General features: G+C 46.0%; 1 protein-coding gene across 1 annotated transcript; it reads right to left on the reverse strand.

Moving 5' to 3' along the window:
* Nucleotides 1-989: 989 nt before the first annotated feature.
* LOC122032394 (geranylgeranyl pyrophosphate synthase 7, chloroplastic-like) lies at nucleotides 990-2,410 on the reverse strand. The gene is made up of 2 exons (XM_042591686.1): nucleotides 1,652-2,410; nucleotides 990-1,553 (listed from the first exon to the last, which is right to left on the reverse strand). Exons 1-2 carry the CDS (start codon nucleotides 2,393-2,395, stop codon nucleotides 1,137-1,139), a joined length of 1,161 nt encoding a protein of 386 aa, XP_042447620.1. The 5' UTR covers nucleotides 2,396-2,410; the 3' UTR covers nucleotides 990-1,136.
* Nucleotides 2,411-26,310: the final 23,900 nt, after the last annotated feature.

Here is a 26,310-nt window from a genome sequence, read left to right on the forward strand (position 1 = left end):
GATGTTGTCTACTGAGCATAACTCGGCCAGTCCTTAAGCTAGCCGCCCTGTTAGGATGATGTTGTTCGATTACATTCTGCATAATCTGTTCTGATATGTATTATACTGTATGTATCTTGATTGGTCATTAAATCGTCTATATTTTAAGTCGTCCACCTTTATGTCTGCCTCGGTCATTAAACTGCTCTGTGATGTTCTGTGTAGCCTTGAGACATTCGTCCGAGGAATGACATCGTGCCTTAGTCATGTTGGAAATTTGCTCGAGAGATAATATAATGCCTCATGCTTCCTGAAAATACCTATGGTAATCTATGCTTTAGTGGAATTCCGTCCGGGCGATAATATGAGGATAAGCACTGTAGACCTGATTATCCTTTTACCAAATCGAGCATATAATAAGCTACCCAAAGAAACCCCGCTTCATACTGAGGGATTTAGTCAATATATTAGGCTTTATTCCGGCCGATCCAAAGGTCGACCGACCTCAATCTTGGTCGCCTTAATGATCTGACCATCCTTAAAACATTCAACTTCCTGATTCGTTCGGCTTAAGGACTAACTGCCCCAGATTGTGACTTGGCCGAGATATATAGACTCAGTCTGGTTGAATTAAAGAACTTTATTGCTGGACAATTAATCAAAGGCAAATGAGGGAATGCTTTCCTTTCTCAAAGGTAATTACTACATCATCTTAACTTTAATTATCCTGTTATCTTGACTTTAACTTTCATGTCACATCCTCCTGAGTCTACTCGTCATAACCCTATATCAACAATTAAGCCCATAGAGTAGTGATAAAATCCAACCAAACCAGCCGCTCATGTTCAATAGTATTGATTGCAGCTATGTGATGGCATTCTATGCCAAAATTTTTGTGGGATTAATCTGACGAGGAGAATGTGATCAATGAAGGAGTTAGAGTAAGCAGCAACGATGAGTGTGCGTTTTTCCAAGAAGAACCGATTGCTGTTGCTTAATCAATGGAGACGTGAAGAAGAGGCTCTGCTTTATTGAGTGGTGAACAAAAAATAAAAACCAGATAGAAATAGTGATTAAAGAAGCAATTAAAATCTTATGGATCGCGATTGAGCGATATGTAGCTCGAGGTCGATACGGGGGCAACGCAACGTAATTAACTAATTCTGGCGGTAGGCTATGTATCGGGCGAGGTGATAGAGTGGCGCGGCACGGGCGGCGTCGAAGACGGCGAGCTCTCCCTCAGCCTTGCGCACGAGCGTCTGCGCGAAGTCCCGGGCGCCGTCGAGGCCGAGCAGCTTGGGGTAGGTGGTCTTGTCGCTGGCTAGGTCCTTCCCGGCGGTCTTTCCCAGCTCCTCCGACGTCTTCGTCACGTCCAGGATGTCGTCCACCACCTGGAACAACAGCCCCACGCAGCGCGCGTAGCTCCGGACCCGCGCGACTTCCTCCTCATCGCCGCCGCCCACGATGGCTCCGCAGACGGCCGCCGCCTCCAGCAGCCTCGCCGTCTTGTGGATGTGGATGTACTCGAGCACGTCCTTGTCCACCACTTTTCCCTCGCACGAAATGTCCACAATCTGACGTCGGCCGTGAAACAGAGATGAGGTGAATTCCATGAAAACCAATTGATTGATTAGAGAAGCTTAATTTTTTTTAGATTTCAATTGATGAATACCTGGCCGGCCACAAGACCCTCAGAGCCCACGCAGTTCCCGAGCTCAACTATGGAGCGGACGACGCGCTCCGGCGCCACTCCGAAAGTGCTGGTGGCGACGTGCTCAAAGGCGAACGACAGAAGGGCGTCTCCGGCGAGGACGGCGGTGTCTTCGCCGAAGAGGACGTGGTTTGTGGGCTGTCCGCGGCGGAGGTCGTCGTTGTCCATGCAGGGGAGGTCGTCATGGATGAGCGACATGGTGTGGATCATCTCGGAGGCGCAGGCCACAGGCATCGCGGCCTTCTCATCTCCGCCGACGAGCTCACAGGAGGCGATGGCAAGGAGAGGGCGGACGCGCTTTCCGCCGGCGAGGAGTGAGTGACGCATGGAGCGGTGGATCACCTCCGGGTGGCGGAGGGGGACAGCCAGGTCCAAGGCCTCGTTCACCTTGCGAGCCTTCTCCTCCATGTACTCCTTGAGGTTGAACTGCTCCACCACGAGGCCGGCGGTTTCCTGCCGCGTCGAGACGCAGCGCACGACGGCGACCATGGGGCGGCGGGCAGCGGGGCCAGCTGCTCTCCTTGCGGAGACGGGCTTTGCGGCCAGATTGGTGCCGTAGACGCAGGCGGCAGTGGCGTAGGCCATGGCGAAGCACTGCAAGGTACTACAAGGAAAGCGTTGCTGCCTCCGCCTGCTTCGTGCTCTGCTTCGAGTGGGTAGAGACTTTCTGTGGACGAATTGAAGGTTGGCATTGGGCGGGCGCATTTTATAGCGGCACGGTCTAACTCAGGACCAGTTCTCACGCCCAGATACAGTTAATTGGCCTTATTTTGATTAAACCCAATTTATCATATTAAATACATATGCTTTCTTTCTCAAAGAGACAATCTGTTGATTGGAAGAATATGAAAGAATTTGCAAAAGAATCTGGGAATACCAAATCATATTTTACTCCTACAAATAGTCAAAACAGCACAGATTAGACAACCGTACTGCAGCATTATAACGCAGATTAAAAAACATTAAAGTATGAAAGATAAGAAACACGAGTCGCTTCAAAGTTGGGTGCCGGGGGACGAACGCTGTTCTCTCGCGTTGAATTCCTATCCGATTACAAAATTAGGGGGAAATGATAAGCAAGTTGTAGGGTGTGTGGGTATCTTTTGAATGATTCTCGTTGTTTGTGAGGCTTAACCCGTCGCTGGTCAAGTCAACGACCGCGTGGGCCATGCGTGGACTGCTGAGGAATGAGTTGGGGGATGGCGGAATTTGACCGGCGTTTGAGTGGAAGTAGTAGACGACAAAATTAAATATTGGACAAAAATTTAAAAGACGTCCCGAACTAAGTAAATGATCAAAAATCTATATATTATTTTTTAAAATTACGAGAATGCTCCATTAGATTTTTTTCCCCTGAAAATGCCTATACTTCGAGTAATTGTAACCGCTGTAACGGGCAAAAACTATTGGATACCTATTAATTATAATGTTGATATTAGTCCATTTATAATAATTTTTGATGAAATTTAAATAATTTTAATTAAATTGATAAAAAAATATTTTTATATAATAGTATTCTAAGTTTATGATTTAGATTTTAAGATTTTAATAAAATAATTAATTTTTTATATTATAGTATCTACCGAGCAACTTCTACTCATTATAATAGCTATCGAATAACTTCTACATGATGTAATTAAATTTTAAAATTTTAAATCTTAAATCTTAAACTTTGAACATTGAACTAGTTAATTAAATTTTAAATTTTAAATTCTCACCAAAAATATTACTATTTTTTTTAAGGGTAGAATTAAAATATTTAGGATAAAAATCAAAAGAATATCTCTATTTTGTTGAAATTATTATGTGTCTCCTTTTTTTATTTTGTATGAAAAGGACATCCCAATCAACTTCGTGTAAAATGACACTGCTATTCTCAAATACATTACTCGATATTATTATCTCTTGTTCATAACTGTTACAATATTATAACAACTATAGTTTTATAATTACTATAACATGAATATTATTGAATCAGGATAAGTCTGAGTTGTGACAATTACGATTTTGTAACTACTACAATGTGAATATAAGTGAACAAGTTGAATTCGTGTTGCAACATCCATAACTATTACGACGTGAATGTTTTAACTATGCATTGTAGTTGATACGAAAACATAACTGCCACAATGTGCCCAACCAATTCAAAATTTAATGCGTGTGATAAGATAATTGTTAGAAATGTGAATGGAAAAGGAGATGGAAAGAAAGGAGACTCCTTTGTGTATGAGTTTAGTCCCACATTGAAAATTTCAAGACACTATGGTTGATTTATATTATTGCACATGAATTGATGATGTGAACAAATACATGGGGAGAGACTCTCTCTTACACGTGAGTGCGTAGGGATGCAAATTTAGGGCTAAGATTGTACTAAAATAAGTTGACTCGTGTGCGAGCATGACTTGTACGCATCGAATGGTCCGCCTTTGTTCTCTCAGCCTCGACGACGAAGCCTTCTGTCTTATCTGACTGAAGGTGCCTTCCATGAACAGTACTCAAGGCGTCTTCAAAGCTCCTAAAGGCGTCTCGGGTACTGTTCACCCGAGATAGTCCAATACAAAAATATCTAACCTGTAAAATAAAGTAGCACAATAATAATAAGCAATAATAATTAGTTCATATCCTCTTCCAAGATCAGGAAACTAGTCAGAGTCTCAGTTTAGGAATCCAAAATGAATCTAAATTGGACTAGCGCCTAAAGTCTAAACTTGGACTCGTCCTCATTGAAACTCTCTCCTCCAGTGACTTACCTTCATTTACCAACTTGTAGTCTATTGACTAGCCTCTCGACCCATTAGGTCTTCTCACAAGCTGTCAAGTCCATAGATCCAACTGGATTTCGGCTAGCTGTCAGGCCCTGCGAACCTAGCCGGACTTCCTGCCAAATATCAAGTCGGCCCTTTGACCTATCTGAGCTTTGCACCAACGTTTTAATCTAAAGTTAAGGGTTATTTCATAACTTCTCGATAATCATTGCCGATCAGTGATGACATGTGATTTTTATTAAATCCAGCAATAGCAAAATAATTCCTTCACCTTTGTTCTCTCAACCGTGCATTTGCTCAGCTGAACTAAACTATTCGTGATAACACTTTGGGTGAAAACTTCTCCTTATCGACGACGAAGCCTTCTGCCTTATCTGACTGAAGGTACCTTCCATGAACAGTACTCCAAACTTCTTCAAAGCTCCTAAAGGCGTCTTGGGTATTGTTCACCCGAGATACTTTATGCTCCTTTTGCCCTATAAGATGTGTTAGTCCAATACAAAAATATCTAACTTGTAAAATAAAGTAGCACAATAATAATAAACAGTAATAATTAGTTCATATCCTTCCAAGATCAGGAAACTAGTCAGAGTCTCAGTTTAAGAATTCAAAATGAATCTAAATTGAACCAGCGCCTAAAGTCCAAATTTGGACTCACTGTCATTAGAACTCTCTCCTCCAGTGACTTACCTTCATTTACCAACTTGTAGTCTATTGACTAGCCTCTCAACCCATCAGGTCTTCTCACAAGCTGTCAAGTCCATAGATCCAACTGGACTTCGGCTAGCTGTCAGGCCCCGCGGACCTAGCTGGACTTCCTGCCAGATATCAAGTCGGCTCTTTGACCTATTTGGACTTTGCACCAACTATCGGGTCCTTAGACCTAGTTGGGTTTCATCCTGGTATCAGGTCCCTTAAACCTGTCAATCCCTATATGCTCGGTAAATGTATTAGATTACAAAATACCTAACTTAATTCATTTGTCATTCATCAAAATTTGAGTTAGACCGTTAGTACAAATTGTACCAATATAAACGACTCGAGAGAACCTCAAAACATAATAAAAATGGGACAAATCTATATCAAGAAAGTTGTTAGATGATAGGTCTCAACATCTTCTTCCGGCTCAACGATCACCTATAAAAGACAGTAGTCTTTCAAGGTAATTGTGTTTATTTTTTTTTATAGGAGATTGAGTGGTGAGATATCTTTTCAATAAAGAAAATAAAAAAAATAAAAAAGAGCCCCTCTTTCAATATTCTCATGAAGCGATTTTGATTTTACCTAGAGTATAGTCTAGACGGTGGATATATAATATTTCTAGCGTAATAGTTAAAGATCAATTTTCAGGAATTGATAATCTAAAATTTATCTCATCATATACCTAATATTTATATACTTATATTTATTTACTTCTATATTTATAGGGTTATTGTTAAAAGAGGATTAATGTAGCAGATGTATATTTAAAGTCACTGTTTTCTTATTATTGCTCAAATATTTAACCGTCCCATGAGGATTTGACTTTATAAAATGCCGACGGATGAAGGATGGAATTGTGAGACAAATACTTCTCTCTAACCTTATCCAAAATTTAATTTCATGTTGAAATCAAAATATTAATATTTAAATTTTCAGCAAAGAAAAGCGAACCATCAATCATAAAATCAATTTGTCTACGTGAAAGTTCTATTTTCACACTGAACTACAGTTTGGGTAAATCTTTAATGAATAATAAAATATATCATAAAGTTTTAAAAATTATTTAATCATGAAATGCATTAATTACTGTTTAATTTAAATGATAGGTCAATTATATTTTAAAACTTAGCTAAGTTTTTGTCTTTGCCGGTTGAGGGTATTTTAGAAATAAACAACATCCAAGAGTAATATATGAAAGAGACATTTTGAATGAGAGAGAAATAAGTATTTTTGTATCAATAAGTATCATCTTTTTTCATAATACGATTTAATTTATAATTTTTTACATTGTAAAAACTATGATGATTCAGTCCGAGATCCAAGGATGGGATCACTATTCCATGTGTCCTCTTTTTTTCTTAGGTTGGATGCTCGTCAAGTCGATTTCTACTGAGTTAACTTTTGTCGGATGCTGAGTAATTTAAGGACTTGGGTCAAAATCTCTAACATCGAGCATTGAAAGAATTGAAAAGAGGTTAGAAGAGAAATAAGGTGTACCTTGACGTAACTCCATCGATACTCAAGTTGCCTTAGCGTAACTTAGAGCAATTTTTTGAAGCCGAGGTAGCAAAACTCTCAAAATCATTGAAAAAGTCCTCTTCTTCCTTGCTTTTCTGCTATTACTCTTGTAATCTTGTTGTAATCATGTTGTAAGAAGGTTTCTCCATTTTTAAATTTGGTCTGAGAAGGAAAAAACTTAATTAGTGAAAGTAGATAGTTAGAAGTGGATCCTTGGATTAGTCGACTTAAGAGGTAGATATAGGTAAAATCAAGCACGTTAACATTGTGTGTGTTGTATTTGTTTTGCTTCGAAACACCCATTGATATCAACAAAGAAGTCATTTGAGCTATTCAACCCTTCTAGTTCGCAAAGTCCTAATAAATGGTATCAAAGCAACGTCGCTTTGAATGATTCACATCGAAAAAAGTTAAGCTTAGAACAATGAGATGTCTTTGACGGAAGTCACAACACTACATGACCACTATATTTTGAAGGAAGCAACTTTACTTATTCAAAGAGTCGTGTGGAGTATTCTCTTAGAACTAAAATAAATATGTGCACTACAAGAAAAAAGGTAAACCACAACGCTTTTTACGCATTATCTATGTGGTCAAAAAAGCGTTGTTAAAAGTCCGCTCAAAGATAACACTTAAAAAGCATTGTCATTTTATGTAAAGACAACACTTTTACAACGCTTAAAAAGTGTTGTCATTTTTTGCTAAAATAATGATTTTGCAACGCTTAAAAAGCGTTGTCTTTTTTGCAAAGACAATACTTTTGCAACGTTTAAAAAGTGTTATCCTTTTTAGCAAATACAATATTTTTTAATAGATAGAAAGCGTTGTCTTTTTTAAAATATAATTTTTTTTAGCAAAGAATACAAAATAATATCCACAAATTTTACAAACAGTAAATATGATTATCCACAAACAAAAAATATGAGTACCCACAATCTTTATTAAAATATAACTATTTAACAAAAGATACAATTCTATACCATCTAAACAAAACATATGTACACATGATCCATAAATTAACTTTGTATCCATAGTAAGTTTATAAAAAACAAAACCCTTCTTGGATTGTATGAAGAAAAATGAACTCACAAAAGTGCCTAATAGTAAGATCATCCACTAAGTTTTGTAAAATATCCTTCACTAATTGACTTATGACACCTTTCTTTGGGCCCAACTTCTCAATCTCTTTAACACTGTTTTAACATTGCATCAAAACAAAAGTTTGGCGTTAGAGATTCTGTGCTATGTTTCCTTCTTATTCTTTAGATCAAAACAAAAAGAAAAAGAAAACTTATTGAGATTCAGTACACTAGTAAACTACAAATACAAAATCATGAAACATCGCATTTAATAATTAACCATTTAAGTTATGTTGTTTCAATACATTTTAGTAAAATTGAAGTATAAGTAGCTATAACTTTCACACCAGGAAAGCAACATACAGAGATAAGAAAGCATCATGCATATGAATTATCGTGTTAACATTTGATATCCAGGAAAATAATTATCCAAGCTAAAGTGTAGAGAATAAAATAAATAAACAATGGTAAGCTTTACAACTCAGAAAATCATAGTGAAATTATAACAAATTGTCAAACAAGTCCCAAAGTTGAAATTCATAAGTTACCGGGAAGCAATTTTTGAGGTCTCAGTTACTAAACAAGTTCTAATTCAAGTTATTCTTGTGGATACTTTATTAGAATCCCCAAGGAAGTTATTCTTCAGATTGGCAACCATAAATTCTGTTAAGTGGATATCTACAAATCAATGAAAAATATAGCAAGTAGAGTTGTATCAAGCCTATATAAATATTCAATTAAACATTAGTCTTCTTCCAATTAAGATGGAAACTACTGTCAATAATAAACTCTAATGTTACTTTTCTTCTTCCATATGTATTTCACATTTCAAAAAATGAGCCCCAAACACTGATTTAGAAACGAGACTCTACAATTTTGCAGGATTAAAAAATCCCAACTTTCTCAAGCTAATCGAGTAGTTTCACTTCTCTTTTCCCCAAAAATATTGATCCGGTGGTAAGGACGAGAGACTCTTATTGACGGGAGGTCAATGACATGTGGAGGTCAATGGTCAAGAGGGTCAACCCTAAGGTCGTGCCGAGCGGATAGAGGTCGTACCGAGCGGAGTGGCAAGCCAACCAAGCATTCGGCCGACCGGACATCCGGCCAAGGGTCTCCCGGACCGGACGAAAGACAGCCCGACCAGGGGTCGGGTTTCCGATGCTCAAGGAGAAAGAGTCTATGGGCCGGGCGGACAGGCCGCTCGGCCGGGCCATAGGGCAATAAGGTGCAATCCCATCCGAGCACATGAGCAGGGCTTCCCCGCCCGGGTCGAGGTATGCACATTCCCGGAGGTCATGAGCGCCGAGCGGCTGGTCCGCTCGGCCTGGGAATAGGTAAGAGCGCAAAGAGACAAAAGGGGCAGCTGGTAACATCATCCTCGAGACCGCCACCGACACAAGATGGTCGGGCCGGCAGGCGAATGGAGTATCGTCGGTGGAAGTTTCCACGCCATATCGAGGATATGCTCGGACGATTGCGGAATGACGTCAAGCATGCTTTCGACACAACCCTACAGGTATATATTGGGGAAGCGTGCACGCATCGAGCGTGCTCGCGCCTCCCCTGTGGTCCTATAAGGACCCCGGACTTGAGGTATGCGATTCTCATCTAACAGATGCCACTTGCTCCCTTCACTGCCGACTTGGCGGAGGGTCTTCACGGGAAACTCCTCCGGCTCGCTTTGCGTTCGCGTCGAGATCCATATCACCACGAGGCAATAAGAGTATCACGCCCCCCGGTCCGTCGACTGGGATCAAATTGGCGCTGTAGGAACCTTCACGAATCGAGTATAGATGATGGAAGAAGTTGGGACGCCAACTCATGGTGACACTCTCGAAGAACTAGACGCTCCATCCAACGTGGCAGCCAAGATGGTCGAAGCAAGCAGGTAGCTCAAGCCGAGCGCGAATGGCACAAGACAACGTCGATATCGAGCGGGCGACACAAGATGACCCGGAGCGACGCCTCAATATGGGGCCGGAACAAAGGGACAACCGACACTGTGTGGACCCCCCGCCCGACATCGCTTCCATCCGGGCTTTATTCCAAACGCCGAGTCGCGCGCAAGCCAACCTCGGCGGGCTCTTCGTCTCAATGAGGCGTGACGCAAGAAAGGGCAAGGCGCCGCCAGACGGCACTTCCCCGAGCGGATCAATAGGCATTCGACGCCATCCCTGCGCGATCCGCTACCAAGACATTACGGCGCCTCGTCGAGGAATAGCGGAACCAGACCCGGGACGACCATCCGGGTAAGTTCGACAACACAACCACTTTGCATCAATATACGGATGGTGTGAAGTCGGTGTTCCTCACCACCCTCTCGAGATCGGCAATGATGGTTCGGGAGGTTGCGATTGATCACCCTTCAAAGAGTTGCACGGCCTTCTTCCATTACTTCATGAGCAGGTAGAAGACCACGGCGTCGCTGTACGCCATCAAACAAGGCTCGAAGGAGTCGCTCCGAGCCTACATCCAGCGTTTCAATCAGGTGGCCATGGATATCCCAACGGTCACTTCAGAAACCATGGTGAACGCATTCACATAGGGGCTCATGGACGAGGATTTCTTCCGTTCGCTCATCAAAAAGCCGCCTCGCAGCTACGACCACATGTTGAACAAGGCCAACGACTATATCAACGTGGAGGAAGCTCAGATGGCGAGGAAAAAGGAAGCACCATCCGAGCCACCAGCTCATGCCGAGCGGAAGTCGCCTTCCAATTATCAACCACCGAGAGGACCCCGCGCAGAGGTAGCCCGTCCTCATCAGCAAGCAAGGCGGCATGCCGTTCAACAAGTAGCGGCCGATCGGCCTAAGCCTAGGGGGAAGGTATGGACTCCCATGTTTTGTTCACTACATGAATCAGCAACTCCCAACACCCACGACTGTCGGAGCCTTCCCCCAATCACTCATCCTACACCAAGGAGCTATTGCCGTCGATCACCTTCGCCGAGTCGACGATGTCAGCACCAAAGTCCTGGCCGGTGTACAGAAAGGAGATCGCCCGAGCGACAACATAACCAGCAGCACAGGGTCATTCCTCGGGCGTCGCATGAAAGACCCCGACCATCCGCTCGGGAGGAGGAGAATAGAGGCAATGCGTCGACGGGTGAAATCAACATCATTACTGGAGGGTCGGCCGGAGGTGACTCCAACAGGGCACGAAAAGCGCATGCAAGGCAGCTCACGATCCATGCAGTTGGCTGTAGTCAGGAGCGGGCGAACGGGCCCGAGATCAGCTTTGGGCCTAGGGACCTCGAGGGAGTCGAAGTCCCGCATGATGACGCCCTCATCATCCGAGCGGTAATAGCTAACTACATTATTCACCGCATCTTTATTGATACAGGCAGCTTGGTCAACATAATCTTCCGGAAGGCATTCAACCAATTGCAAATCGACCGAGCCGAGTTGCTGCCGATGACAACCCCCCTCTACGGGTTCACCGGTAATGAAGTTTTGCCGATCGGACAGATCTGGCTGGCTATCTCGCTAACTTCATTGTAGTCGACGCTCCCTCCGCGTACAATGTGATTTTGAGGCGACCGGCTCTTAACGAGTTCCGAGCAGTCGTCTCCACCTTCTGCCAGAAAATCAAGTTCCCAGTAGAAGACCAAGTTGGAGAAGTCTGAGGGGATCAACTGGCAGCCTGGCGATACTACGTAGAGATGGTCCGAGCCGAGGCTAAATCCGCTGGGAAAGTGCCACGAGTCGAGGTAAACGCTATAACCGAGAAGCCACCTTCTCTAGTTTATTAAGAAAAGGAGGAGGTACAAATCCACCCTACCCGATCGGATGCCACGACTTTCATAGCGTCCGACCTGGAGGCAGGCCAGAAGGAGGAGCTGATCGGATGTCTCCAACGAAACTACGACGTCTTCGCTTGGTCAACTCATGAACTGCCGGGGGTCTCGCCGAGCGTAGTGCAGCATGAACTCCACGTCCGACCAGACGCTCGGCCGGTGAAGCAGAGGAAGAGGGACTTCAGCGCTGAACAGAATGTCATCATCTGAGCTGAAGTTGAAAAACTGCTGGAGGCCGGCCACATACGGGAGGTGCAATTCCCGAGCTGGCTCGCCAATGTGGTACTGGTCTCCAAGCCAGGCAACAAATGGAGAGTCTTCATCGATTTTTGGGATCTAAACAAGGCATGCCCAAAGGATTTTTAACCTCTGCCCCGGATCGATCCGGTAGACTACCTACCGGTGCGGCTGATATGCATGCGGATGCATACGGGCTACCACCAAGTGCCACTCGCTCCGGAGGATCAGACAAAGTGAGCTTGCGGCACTACACATGCTGACGTGATTGCCGACTCAAGAACGCTAGGGCTACCTACCAACGACGATGAACAAAGTATTAGGGGCGGATCGCAACTGAAGTCTACGTGGATGATATACTAATCAAGTCACCTCCAAGCGTCGATCTTTTGCTGAGACATAGAAGAAACCTTCAACACCGAGGATGTATGAGTCAGAACCCCCAAAATGTTTGTTCGGAGTAAAAGGCGGCGCTTGGGATATATCGTGGGGCGCGGGCATGAGGCGAACCCTAGCAAGGTAAAAGCACTGCAAGACATGCCGCCTCCCAGGAATCGAGGGAAGTGCAACGCTCAGGATAATGACATTATCAAGATTCATCTCTAAGACAATGAACCGTAGCTTGCCATTTTCAAGATCCTGGGCTACCAAGTTCCATTGGGATCGAGAGTGCGGCGGCGTTCGTCAAGAGCTAAATGCCTATCTCAACTCACTCACTTAAACCAACGGTGGGCGAGCCAGCTCCACATATACAGCCATCAACCGAGCATGTGCACGGCTGCTTTGACCGTAAAGGAGGCGGAGAAGAACAACATGTATTTCTTGAGCCACATCTTAAAGATCTTGAGTCACCTTGGTCTCGAAGCTCGCGTTCGCCTAGTCCTAGCACTGCTGAGGCTCCTTATTTCTTGGCGATACTATCATCGTTATGACAAACAACTCTGGAAGAGTACTCTAAACTCACGCGTCGCGGCTCATTAAGTGGACGACGGAGCTCAGTGAATTTGACATCCAGTATCAACCCCTCTCAGCGATCAAGGCGCAGTCCTTGGCAGATTTCATAACGGAGGTACAAAATCCTGAACCTGAAGCTTTATGGAAGGTATTTGTGGTCAGGTCGTCTACTCGGCTCGGGAGTGGGATCGACATCTTGCTGCTCTCTCCCCAAGAAGAGCAGATGCATCTGTCCGTCCGGCTGGATTATCGGGCAACAAATAACGAGGTGGAATATGAGGCCCTCATAGACGGCCTACAGGCCACTCGGCATGTGGGAGTCCACCGGGTGACACTGTACTCTGACTCCCAATTGGCTGCTCAGCAACTCTCGGGGTCCTTCGAGATAAACAGCGCAAGGCTCCGGCTCTACGCGGAGGCATTTGAAAAGCTCAGAAGTAACTTCATCGAGGTTGTCATATAGAAAATCCCCCGAGCCGAGAACCAGTCGACGGATGAATTAGCCAAGCTCGCCAGCTCAATATCGCCGATCGTCATCCAACAGCCAATTGAGCAGGTGTCCTTGGTGGTGCACATCGACCGGATGGAAGGCCTCACATTCCCGAGCGATTGGAGAACAACCATAATAGAATTTTTACGATCGGAGGCCATGCTGTCCGATCGGGAGGAAGCCCAGCTACTGAGGAGGAGAGCCGGCCGGTTCACGCTCGTTGGGGATCAGCTTTACAAAAAGGCGTTCTCCCGTCCGCTGCTGAAGTGTGTCAGCTTGGAAGACGCAGAATATATTCTCTAGGAAGTACATCAAGGATCTTGCGGAGGTCATCCGGGCGGGCGATCATTGGCTAGGAAGATCCTGCTGGCCGGATACTTTTGGCCAACTCTAAAGGAAGACGCTGCTCGGACCGTCGCTACCTGCCTTTCCTGTCAGAAGTTTCACAGCTTCTCCCATAAGCCAACGAAAAAGATGAAGACGTCTACTATGTCTTGCCCGTTCGACCAGTGGGGTATGGATATAGTGGGGCCTTTTCCTATGGCGACCGGGCAATGGAAGTTTTTATTAGTGGCGGTCGACTATTTCTCCAAGTGGGTCGAAGCCGAACCACTGGCCAAAATAACCGAGCAGATGGTCAAAAAGTTCATCTAGCAGCATATAATTTGTCGGTTCGGCATTCCTTGTCGGCTCATTTCAGATAACGGGTGGCAATTCGTTGGTCAAGAGCTCGGAGAATGGTGCAAAGGGTACAACATCGAACAACACTTCACTTCCGTGGCGTATCCTCAGAGCAATGGTCAAGCCGAAGTAGCCAATCAGGAGATCCTGCGAATACTTCGGGTTCGGCTCGATCACATGAGAGGAAGCTGGGTGGATGAACTGCCCGGCGTGCTATGGGCCATTCGCACAACTCCAAAAGAGGGAACGGGGGTAACACCGTTCCACTTGGTATATGGGGGCGAGGTTGTCGTCCCAGTCGAGATCGGAGTCGAGTCCGATCGGATCCAGAACTACTACGGGGCCAACGCCGAGCGGAGACAGCTGGAGCTGGACCTAGTTGACGAAGCACGAGCTAAAGCAGCCGTCCGGCTGATGGCGTACCGGCAAAGAATGAAACAGAATTACAACAGGCGTGTAATTCCCAGAGCATTCCAGGTCGGCGACCTAGTATGGAAGAAGGTGAAGTCGGTCGGCGATGTAAGTAAGATGGCAGCTCCCTGGGCGGGGCCCTTCAAAGTCGTCGAGAAGCTCCGATCGGGTGCATACTACCTGGAATATGAGGACGGACAGCGGCTAGATCGACCATGGAGCGCAAACCACCTCCAGCCGTACCGTGCTGGATGAAAGGTGCACTAGTGTAATTCATTTCATGTATGTTCCGTTCGTCTGTATCATTTGGCTGCAGGATTGAAGAAGAAAAAATCTAGAGTCGGAGGTGACTATAAACTGCATGAAGACCGTCGAGCGGCGACGTTAAACTCTAGAGTCGGACCGGCGACTATAAACCCCCCGGCTTGAAGATCGTCGAGCAGCGACGTTAAACTCTAGAGTAGGGCCGGCGACTATAAACTCCCCTGCTCGAAGACCGTCGAGCGGCGACGTTAAACTCTAGAGTCGGATCGGCGACTATAAACCCCCCGGCTTGAAGACCGTTGAGCGGCGACGTTAGACTCTAGAGTCGGACCGACGACTATAAGCCCCCTGGCTCGAAGACCGTCGAGCGGCGACAGCGTCGCGCAGATACACTGAGGCCCAACATCTAGGGCCGATGATCAGCAAGCCTTGATCCTAAGGACGGGGATAAAATAATGGTGTGCGCTTACCAACGCCGATCAACGAAAAACTAACGAAAGTCCCATGCGGAATAAAGGTTGTTTGACCGAGCGGTGCAATTGAGAAAAATACTTCTAATGAAAAACTAACAAAAGTCCCATGCGGAATAAAGGTCGTTTGACTGAGCGGCGCAGTTGAGAAAAACACCTAACGAAAAACTAACAGAAGTTCCGTGCGGAATGAAGGTCGAGTGGTGCAGTTACAAGAAACACTTCACATAAAGCTAATAGAGCAAAAATTGGCATTACAAAATTATAAGTTCGCCTATCGGAAGGATTACAAAAAACACTTCATTCCAGATAATTGAAAACATGCTTCGGAATGGTGGTAAGAAGCGCCGCATGCTCCGTAGCAGGGATGACCACGGATTCGGGGAGCTGACCCTAAGACTTTAGATAGTCCGCCGTGGCGGTGATAGCGAACTCGAAGGCAATGACCATCCGGTCACAGACCTTTTTGACAAATTCCTCCGAGCGGATGTACTTCTGCCTCAAGGTGGCGACACGACCTGGCTCCGCCTCCTGGTACTCCTTAAAGGCAGCGCGGGAAGCGTCGAGAGCTTCCTGTAGGGCCTTCAAATCGTCCCTGAGAGCCGCCATCTCGGCCGAACGACCCTTCTTCTCGCGGTCTAGCAGATCAGCCAACTCTTTTACCCGCTGTTCCAGGGCGCGGGCCTCCACGTTCTTCGCTTCAAGGTCGGCGATAGCGATGTTTTTTTGAGTGGTGGCGAGTTCTATCTTCCGGTCAAAGGTCTTGACCTGCTTCTCGTATTGGGCCAGCATGTAGGCCTGGTCGGCCGTCTTCTTCCGCTCGGCCTCCAGCAAGTCTTTGGTCTTTGCGAGCTCCTTCTGCAGCTCGGCATAGGAAGGCCCTTGAGAAGAAGACGGGTCGCTCGGACTCTTCAGCCTCTTCAGCTCCTCCTCCACCATAGCCAAGCGGTTGGCGACAGCGATCTCTTCCACCCATCTCTGATATACGCAGGGGTGTTAAAATGCCGACTAGGAAGACTACATAAAAGAACAGGAGTGAAGCTTACCCCTGTGGACTGCTGCATGTAACTGTCAGCCAGTTTGTTGAGCGGTATCATGGCAACACGGGCCCGGGCGTTCGCCCACATCTCAGCAAGGGGCCCCTTGATAGTGATCATGTGTTCAGGAGCCGTCGGCTGATCGGACTCGGCCATAAACGCCTCAGTGGGGAGGTGCAGGGTGGCCCTAATAGTGCGGCGCCAGCCTGGAGTCGTGTGAGCGGACACCGAGGGATCGGAGGTCGAGCTGGACATTGTGGACAGAATGCCCGAGCAGCGGACTCTGCGGGGTGCAGGAGGAAGAGAGCGGACCGACACCGCTTCGAGGGGGTTTGCAGGCGGATTCAGTTGAGACGGGGTCCGGTCGAAGGAGAGCGCCTCGACCGATGGTGCTTTGTCGCGGGGAGATGCAGTGCCCGTCCGCTCGAACGCTTGCACTGCGGAGGTGGTCGAACGGAGAGGCATCTCAACACGTCGTCTTTTCCTGTCGAGCGGGAGCTCGTCCTCCGGATCGGAGTCTTCCTCCTGAATGGTCGGTTCCTTGCTAGAAGTTGCACCGCCAACCGCATCCACAAGTGAAGCCTGAGCAGCCGACTCCCCCTCATTTGTCTCGCTCTCACCCTCGTGAGAGCCAACCGGAGCAATGCCCAACTGCTCCATTTCCTTAGCCGCTGCCGCCTTGAGCGCGACCACTTTTTTCTTCAAGATCCCAAGTAGCACAGACTCCATTACGATGTTCGCTGCAAGGAAAAGAAAAGAAAATCAGTTAGAACTCAAGGCAAATGCACAAGTAAATTTCTTACCAAAACTGCTCGGGAGGGGGGAGTCCGGCTCGGACTCAAACCGAATATATACATCACTCCTTTAGGTAGGAGCTTGTTGATGTCGAGCTTCAGACCAGCTAGCATATTCGCTGCTTGGAGGTAGTCCGATCGGGTTTTATACTTCTTTAGCTCGGGAGAGGTGGGCGGTCCGACCTGCCATTTAGTACGGAAAGGGAGCCGCCCGGGAATACGAAGAAAGAAGAAGTTCTCTTTCCAATGTTTGTTGGAAGAGGGGAGTTTATCAAAAAAGACTAAGCCGGTCCGAGCTTGAAACAGATAAGTGTCCGACTCAGACTGCTTGGGATAGTAGAAATAATAGAAGATTTCCGGGCGGAGGGGAATGTTGTGTATCTTAAATAATACCACAACTCCGCACAGAAGGCGAAAAGTGTTGGGAACCAACTGGGCAAGCAGAATGCCAAAGAAGTTGCAAATTTCAACGATGAAGGGGTGGAGACGAAACCACAAACCGACTGTAAACTGTTCGCAGAAAAAACAGATAGTGCCGTGCAGAGGGTTGTGTGGCCGAGCGGAAGGAGAGGGTAAAATCAGTTTGAAATCAGAGGGGATGTCAAAGGCGTTTATCAGGCTCTCGGCGTCCCGCCGATCGAACCGCGACTCCATGTAGTAGGCGAGAATGCGGCAAGGAACGCAGAGAAAACACTAGAACCGAAGAGAGAAAGGCAAAGAACCTTACAGAGAAGATGAGGATCGAAAGAAGTGGGCAAGAGGTCGCCGGAGTGCCGAAGAACGAGGTCACTGGAGCAAGGGGCGTAGGAGAGGACTTCTGAGCACGCGAAGGCGAAAATGCGGCGGAAGAAGGCGATGAGAGCTTTATAAGGATGGGCTCAAGCCGCTCGAGCTGTCGGCTGCAGGTCACATAACCTGAGGGCCGCATCCAACCATCCATTTCAAACCGGTGAACGTCGCGTCGGGCGTAAAGCGGCGACCGTGCGATGACGTCAATAGTGACACGTGGCACTCGATCAGAGGAGGGAATTTAATGAGCCCCATCACGAGGTAGAACTCGCGTGCTCAACCATAATTGCGGAGATTTACACGCATTTCGAGAGGATCCCGCGGACATCATCACAGGGCAGTGGGGCAGCCCTCGGCAATTAGCCGACCGACGCTATCCGACCCCATAGTGGCCGAGCGGAGGTACACTATCGGGAGTGGCAGGATGGCTGTCGCTTGGCCAAACTCATAGTCTGCTCATGTGATCCGGTAGTAAGGATGGGGGACCCTTGTTGACGGGAGGTCAACGACACGTGGAGGTCAATGGTCAAGAGGGTCAACCCCAAGGTCGTGCCGAGCGGATAGAGGTTGTGCCGAGCGGAGTGGCAAGCCGACCAAGCATCCGGTCGACCGGACATCCGGCCAAGGGTCTCCCATTCCGGACGGACAGGCCGCTCGGCCTGGCCACAGAGAAATAAGGCGCAATCCCATCCGAGCACATGAGCAGGGCTTCCCCGCCCGGGTCGAGGTATGCGCATTCCCGGAGGTCATGAGCGTCGAGCAGCTGATCCGCTCGGCCCGAGAACAGGTAAGAGCGCAAGGAGACAAAAGGGGCAACTGGTAACATCATCCTCGAGACGCCTGCCGCCGACAAACAGCATGGCTGGCGGCCGAAGCGGACGGAGTATCGTACGGTGGAAGTTTCTACCGTCATATCAGGGATATGCTCAGACGATTGCGGAATGACATCAGACATGCTTTTCTGACACAATCCTACCGAGGTATGTTTGGGGAAACGTGCACGTATCGAGAAGTGTGCCCGCGCCTCCCTAGGGTCCTATATAAGGAGCTCCAGACTTCGACAGAGGTATGCGATTCTCATCACTGTAGCCACAGTAGCGTTACTTGAGCGTCGGAGGGTCGTCGCCGGGAAACCCCTCCCGGCTCGGCTTCTTTGCAGGTTCGCTGAAGATCCATATCACCAGTCGGAGATAGCGGAGAGTGCCACGTCCCCAGTGTCCGTTGACTCAGCGCTCGAACAGGATCAAATACCTTGGGTACTATCTCAACATATTATCTAGGAGGTAAATTTAAACAAAGTCAAGAAACAAATAAATCGCGCACCTTTTTTAAATCTGTCGCCTCTTCTTGGTTCTCTCATCGACCATTGTCAACAACACACTAAGGTTAGAGCCTTATTAGTAAACACAACATATTAGTAATTTAAACTTTTATCCCAACATCTAAATCACTTAGGGCCTTATCCAAAATCTAAACCATCTTAAGGCCCTTCATACATTAATTGAACTTCGATTCGTTCGGCTAGATGCATGGAAAGGTCTGAGGGACTCATACTATCTTCCTGGCTAAGTCCCGCTCATGACCAGTGGTCCAATCATTTCTTTATATATTATGGTATTGATCAGAGAAGGTTGACTATGAAATTCTACTCTCGCTCTCTCCAGCTTGATCAGCATTTCACTACTCATGCTCAGTCGAAGTGGTTGCTAATGGGCGGGGTCTGGGGCACGAAGAAGCACTCCGCTGATCGATTCAATAGGAATCCTTTGATAGGACCGCGGCGTTGAAGTCATTCTCTCCGAGCCCTTCGTTCTCGCCTCTCTATCTGTAGTGCTCCTGAATCGGGGTAGATCCGTCATGCTTCAACCTCATTCTAAATAGTGAGGACCGAGCGACTACTGGGAAGGGCAGAGTGCAACGACGAAATGGCAGGAATTGAACCACCGGCCCATGAGCGAGCCGACAAACGACGATTAGACCAGTTCCACTATAAATGACTAGCGAGAGCCCGAGTGATGGGGACTGGAAAAGACAGGTGAGATGAAGAGGAGAGGACTGCAAAGGACAGATGAATCCTAGCACTGGACAGATAGACGATTAACGAGTTGGAAGTGGGTCCAATTCATAAAGTATATGATGCTATAGCACGAAAGAATCTCTACATTTTCATACTTGGTCAGATCCCCAGACTTGAATACAAGCTATTTGGTCGTGGTTCCTTAATCCACTCTTCTCCTTGCCCCTCGCAAGAGCCGGATGAATCCAATCCTGACTCCGCATGATCTGAGGCTTGCTCCCCGACTGATTCGGAGGACCGGAAGAGAATCAGAGAAGATGACTCGTAGTTCAGGAAGGGAGACCAACGCGAAGTCGAAGAAGCGAGTGGAATGAACTTGCTATACTATAAGATAGGTGCGTAGCCAGAGAGAGATATAACTGGGAAGGACCACCCCACCCTATAGCTGATAGCAGAGAAGCGGGTGCAGGCGAAACTAAGCCCGGATCGAAGACCATTCTTTGAAGTGGGAGCCTCTCCGTCCCATCTGCTTTCCCGGTTCTCTAAGACCAGGTTCAAGGACCTAAGCCCGGATCGAAGACCATTCTTTGAAGTGGGAGCCTCTCCAATGGTCGAACTCAGCGAACACTAAAGGTAGGCGGCTGCTTTTCTTATTAAAAGGATTGATTGGGCCAGCTCTGAATTGATGAACGAGTGCAGCGACGTGTCCTCTCAGTAGATAGAGACCTTGCTTGCGCCTCATCCAATTCGCTCGTCACGGGTCTGAGTTCCTCAACAAGAGATGTGGAAAGAAAAGAAGTGGAAAGGCACAAAATCGATGACAAAAAAAGCAAGCGAGAGACAGTAAAGAGAGAGAAGAAGAATAGCGTAAAAACCTACTCACATCCTTTCACTCGTACCTAATAGTACTCTTTGTTCGGTGCCAGGATTGGGTTCGCAGCCTGTCTTCTCTTGGGACTCCCTTTTCCCAAAGCCTATTCAATTCTCTTTTCCTGAACCACTTATCCCATTTCGTGCTTCCTTGCTTGCGTTCCCAGTTAGCCTTATTCCTATAACTCCATTTCTTGGGACTACGACTACTTTCTGCTCTACTTCACTTTCTTTTTCTTGCTACTTCTACTATTGGTACTTGAACCCTTATACACGGTAGGTGCCCTCTACTTTTATTTTGTTCATGAGACTCTGAAATCCACTCACCTATACTATAGTTCGATCCCTTCCTTACCACCATGCAAACTTCTCCTTATCAGTCGAGTCGAGCCTCGACTTTGCATCTCTCCCATCCTATCCTCACCTACTCACCTTTGCTCTATTGGTGTCCCATGAACTAGGCTCCGTTGAGTCTCTCCTATGCCCTGATTCTATCAAATGAACTTGATAGTTAGCGAGCAAATGATGCCACTCTACCTCATCTCGAGATGAGGACTAAACCATCCTACAAGGGGAGGCGTGCGAGGCCGGACATGTGGTGCAAGTCGTAGATCTCTTTCAGTCAGGAGGAGAGGTGCGGAAGGGCGAATTGAGGAACTATAGATAGCAACTACTGAGAAGCAAGCTCAACTAAGCAAAGCAGGGTGACTTTCCTATCTGATGCCCTGATTGAGACGAGCAGGTTCTCGGGAGACCTCTTCGACTGTATAGGAGTCTGAGGGTCATGAAAAGAAGATGAGTCATAGAGGTGAGCGGTTCCCCTAGCCCACTAGGCGGGTGCCCGAATCAGTTTCATTAAGATAAGAGGAGAGCGAGTAATTTAGCCGAGCGAATTTTGGATCGGTGAGCCCTCCTACCATAGTTCTCTGCCATGAACTGCACTAAGAAATTTAGGTTAAGGATGACAATTTCATCTAAATTCGATGGAGGATCCGATATTAGACTCGAATGGAGGAGAATATAGAGTGACTATCAATACACAATATCCGACCTTAATACCCGATTAAATAATATATATACATATATTAACGTTTTTTTTTTCAAATTCAACTTACTATTTTTGTTGATATTAAGTGGAGACTATATAGATGTTTAATCTATTATATATATATATATATATATATATATATATAGATGTTAATTTTAATATATTTTTGTTGAATGATAATAATTGGATAGAAAGAAGAAAAATTATAACTATAGAAGATATCTGATCCTTTAATGGGTATGGGTATATCCATCGGATATACTATACCCAATGAGTATGAGGGAGGAGGATATAAAATCTGATCCAAAGCTGACCCATTGTCATCTCTAATCTAGGTTTTTGACCATGAACTGCACAAATGGGTCTAGCTCCTCTACATGCACTTTGGCTTCCAAAGAATTGTGAATCAAGAGTGCCCCTCTTTGATCGGTGCATTCCAATCAATAGGTGTTTCCTTCACGATCATGAGCAATATATTTAGCCTTGGGTTTCGGCGCCGCTATGCTACTCCTCCGCTATTAGCCACCTAAGCTCTCTTCTACCATGCAATTATGAATACGAGTTAGATCAGACCTATGTCTTTTGCTCCCCTATGGTCTTAGCTACTCAGTTTTCTGAGGACTTTCCTTATTTTGGCATTCCCGCTATTACGAGTTCTTTCTTTCTTTCCTTATTCTTTCTTTCTCCCTATCTTCCTTCCCTCTCCTCGCATTCGATTTGACTGTCATAGAGTGGAAGACAGTTGAACATTTAGGCTTAGTTCGCGCTCCCAGTGCTTGACTCCTCCAGGAGTTGTGAGAGGACTCATGGGATGGTCTCCTCCTCCCGAATCATCCCAGTAGTTGTGATTAGGCTAGTTGAGTACTCTTTTGAGTACAAAGCTTCAATCCTCCACTTTTGTTCCTTTTTCTCGGACGGATATTTATCTCCTTTCCCTTTTCCTCCTACCTTTTCCTTACTTGCTGGCTCCGCTCTATATCTCTTCTCAACTAATAGAAACTAATAGAATAATGTGGTGCATAGCATCAAGTACTCGGGAGCGGATGGCAAAGGAAGTATGATATCTGCTTGCTGCGCCCGGTGGAGCGAGGTCGATGTTCGGACTTCCGTTCTTCCTTAGAAGCTCGGTTGACTTCTTGCTCGCTGCTTCGTCTGGAGTGCTGCTTCTGCCGCACTGCGCTATCGCTCCGTTTGGCTGTTGCTTCGCCCCTCTCGTCTGCTTTTTTTCCTAACATCGAATGGTAGGCTGGCACGAGTCCATGGAAGAGAGCCCGGAGTTGAAGATCAGCTTGCTCTAAGGCTACTTATTCATCATATGTTCTTGGATTACAGTTCTACTTGACTTTAATTGGTATTGCTACTGCGAATGGTCTGCTCTAAGGAAAGAGTGACTGCTTTGTGCCATCCCATCTTAGTCCAAGAACTCAATGGGGCTCCTCCTTTTCCTCTTGCTAGAGCTGGGTGAAGGATTAGCTATGAAAGGGGCTCCATGAGGCGATCAAGACGAAGCAGGATCGGTCGGTGCCAGAGAGAGGATTAGGGGATGAGAGGTCGGTTTCAAATGGTGCGACCGGTTTGTTCGGTTCTATAATATCATAGTTCGGTTTCGGTTCACCATTCAAAGTAGGCGACCATAGGGAGGAAAAGGACGAGACCAAGAAGGGGGGAAGAAGAATGGGAAAAGCGATATAGAGCAGGGGCTAAAGCGAGGCTCTAGTTCCATGACGCGGAGGAGCAATCTCTCTTTCTTGTAGCCAGTGACGAAGGACGTGTAGCCACTCAGCCTAGGATCAGATTCAGAGACGGGATCAAAGGATCTCTAAGTTAGAAGACCGAGGGAAGGTCTGCCAACGACCACCAAAGGGACCATTGACACGTGACGTAAGTCAAGAGGATAGCTTAAGGAAGGTGCATAGCGGCTTCGTTGAGCTATTGAGTCGCCACCTCCATAGGAAATATGAGGTCCCGCCTAGCGAACGAATAAAGACGGACCGCCTATTCTTATATAACGGCGGAGAGGGCAGACCGATGAAAGCGAGCAGTGGAGAGCCCAAGTTCAGGAGCCGGAGCTCATTCAGTGACTAGTGGACCTGTGAGGCGTGAAGACCAGTTCAGAGGAGCGAAGGAGCCGACCAGCGAGCAGCGGGATGAGCCGTAGTCAAGCATAAATGCTGAGCCGACCGCTTCTCATATAGAATAGAGAGGAGAGGCCAGGTTACGATAGAAGATGCAGAGCTGGTTTATAGTTCGTAGCTCCAGAGTAGGAGTTTGAATCTTCCTCTTGGAAAAGAAAGAGTCAGGGCTCACTCAGAATGGGCAGAGATCAGGAGGACGGAGCTCGTGAGTAGGCGAGACTTGACTTTCTTTCATGCCGATGTTTCATTATATATTAATGAGAGTAGTAGCGTTCGCGGGCTATCGAGCCCAACCTACCCAACTTAGATGAAGCACGAGCTCGTTCACCGCTATCAAAGAAATTGATTATCAAAAAGGTTAAGTTAGAGAAAAGAGTGTTGATACGATCTCTCTTCCTCTCCTTAACTTGAAAGCGAGTGTCTCCATATAAAGAGACTCTCTCTCTTTCTCTCTAATTTGAAAGTGATACATTCACTTCACTTACTTAATAGTAGAGTAAAGTAGATCATTTTACATTTTTAATATCCATTCACGATTCACTAGGAGCCCAAAGACAATTTATGACTATCCTCGGGGAAATACCATGCACTCTCTCCTTACGGATGCCCTTATGGACGAGCTATCTGACGATACTCTTTCATCAATGTTCTATGAATAAATATCCTTTCTACAAAGAACACTTTCAAAGAGGCCTCCTTGCATTGCCCAACTAGAGCGAAAAGCCAACATACGTTGCGACATTAATAGCTTTAGGCAACTATACTAAGGTTTAGGGTTTAGGGTTTAGGGTTTAGGGGGATTCGTGGATTTAGACCCATGAGTCAATAACCCTAAGTAGCTATGAGGTCTTGATGTACTTGGAACAGAGACCTCTTAAAAGAGTATGGCGGTTCGGTAGTCGTTCAATGATAGTATGAGATCCTCGCTTTGGTTCCAGGCGGCCATCTCTGTTGATGCCGACCCTATATAGATGAATGAAGAGTGCCTCAAACTGCCACACTAGAGAGTCGAATAAGTATATTCAATAGTAGCACAATCTGCACTTTTGAGTATCAAGTGTGTTGTCTCTTTCATTGAATTATCTTTCCTCGCATTACGTTAAGGACACATTTCAAAGGTTCACACCCATGTGATAAGGTGGGTCGACTGAGTAGTGTCGTCAGTCGACTGGTGTTGTTTATGAAGAGAAAGAAGAGAATCAACTCGACTGATCACTCGATCAACCTAATCAATCAACTAATACACAAATCGATCTGATTGATATTTGAAAATAGACAAAATCAAACAAGATTTCAGAAGGTCTGCCAAACTGATATTAGAGAAAGTTGAGCAGATATAAAAGGAGAATGCTAGCCATTATAGGATAACTGTTTATGCTTGAAACTCCAACTGTTCATACTTAAGTGCTCAACAGGCTCTCTGTTGCTCTCCCATTCAACTTGGAGCAATTTTTTGAAGAAGAGGACGCAAAACTCTCAAAATCATTGTCTTCCATGCTTTCTGTTATTACTCTTGTAATACTATTGTAATCTTGTTGTTAGAAGATTTTTCTGACTTCGGATTTGGTCTAAGAAGAAGAAGGTTTAATGGAAATAGATAACAAGGAGTTGACTATTGAATTAGTCGTCTTAAGAGATGAATATAAAGTAAAATCACCCATATTAGTATTGTACGTGTGTTCTACTTGTTTCACTTCGAAACTTCCACTGTGAAATCTCAACAAAGAAGTGATTTGCATAAAGTTGCATCCTTTGAGACGACTTGTAACATACATAATAGTCACGCCCCTTAAGGTGGCTGATAATATGTATAATGGTCATGTCCCTTGGGGCAGCTGACAACAAGCATAAGTTGGAATCCCAAAGTTATTTTGATGTGATCAACCAAATTATGTTAGGTCCTGTGGTGTTTCAACCTTGTGTCTAAGTGTGCAGGAGCTTAGGAACACAAGAAGTCGAGCAAAAGACGCAGCTAGCGAGAAGGAAGTACGTGACATTTCCGAGGGACGAAAAGCCAAAGCGGAAGGTTGCTCGAGAAGGCCGAAATTGGGTTCAGGTGAACCATATTTCGGTTGGCCGAAATCACCTAAGCAAACGGAGCCGGAGCGAAAGACCCGGATCGAGGCGAGCAGCACCGGAGCAGAGGGCCTGGACCAAAAAAAGTAAACTATATTGACTTTAATGGTCCGGGCGCCCGAACCCAATCCGGGCGCCTGGAACCCGGCTTTGACCAGATCATGATTTGATCGTGATTCGTTGTAAAGGGGATAAAGTTTTATCCCCTTCCAGACGCCCTGACCAAGGCTATTAATACAACCTTGGTCCAGAAGTTTTTCAATCAATCAAGCAATTAGTATTACAACACTTGTGCTCTCTTCTTTTAGTTTAGCTTCTCATTTCTATGCTTTCACTGTTGTAAGAGGCTTCTCCGCCTGAAAGAGATACTTAGTGCAATCCATTCCTTGGATTAACAATCTCCCCGATTGTAACCAAGTCAAATTCGCGAGCCTTGTCTTTTTAGTTTCTTTCTTTATTTAATTTACTCAAGTGTTCTT

Source organism: Zingiber officinale, chromosome 11A, assembly GCF_018446385.1.
Source record: "Zingiber officinale cultivar Zhangliang chromosome 11A, Zo_v1.1, whole genome shotgun sequence".
NCBI lineage: Eukaryota > Viridiplantae > Streptophyta > Magnoliopsida > Zingiberales > Zingiberaceae > Zingiber > Zingiber officinale.

What these genes read in the sequence shown, in the direction of transcription:
- LOC122032394 (XM_042591686.1), bottom strand. Translation starts at nt 2,395, where the DNA reads ATGCGCCCGCCCAATGCCAACCTTCAATTCGTCCACAGAAAGTCTCTA. An exon ending in AGGGTCTTGTGGCCGGCCAG is followed by an intron (nt 1,554 to 1,651) that starts GTATTCATCAAT and finishes GGCCGACGTCAG; the next exon opens with ATTGTGGACATTTCGTGCGA.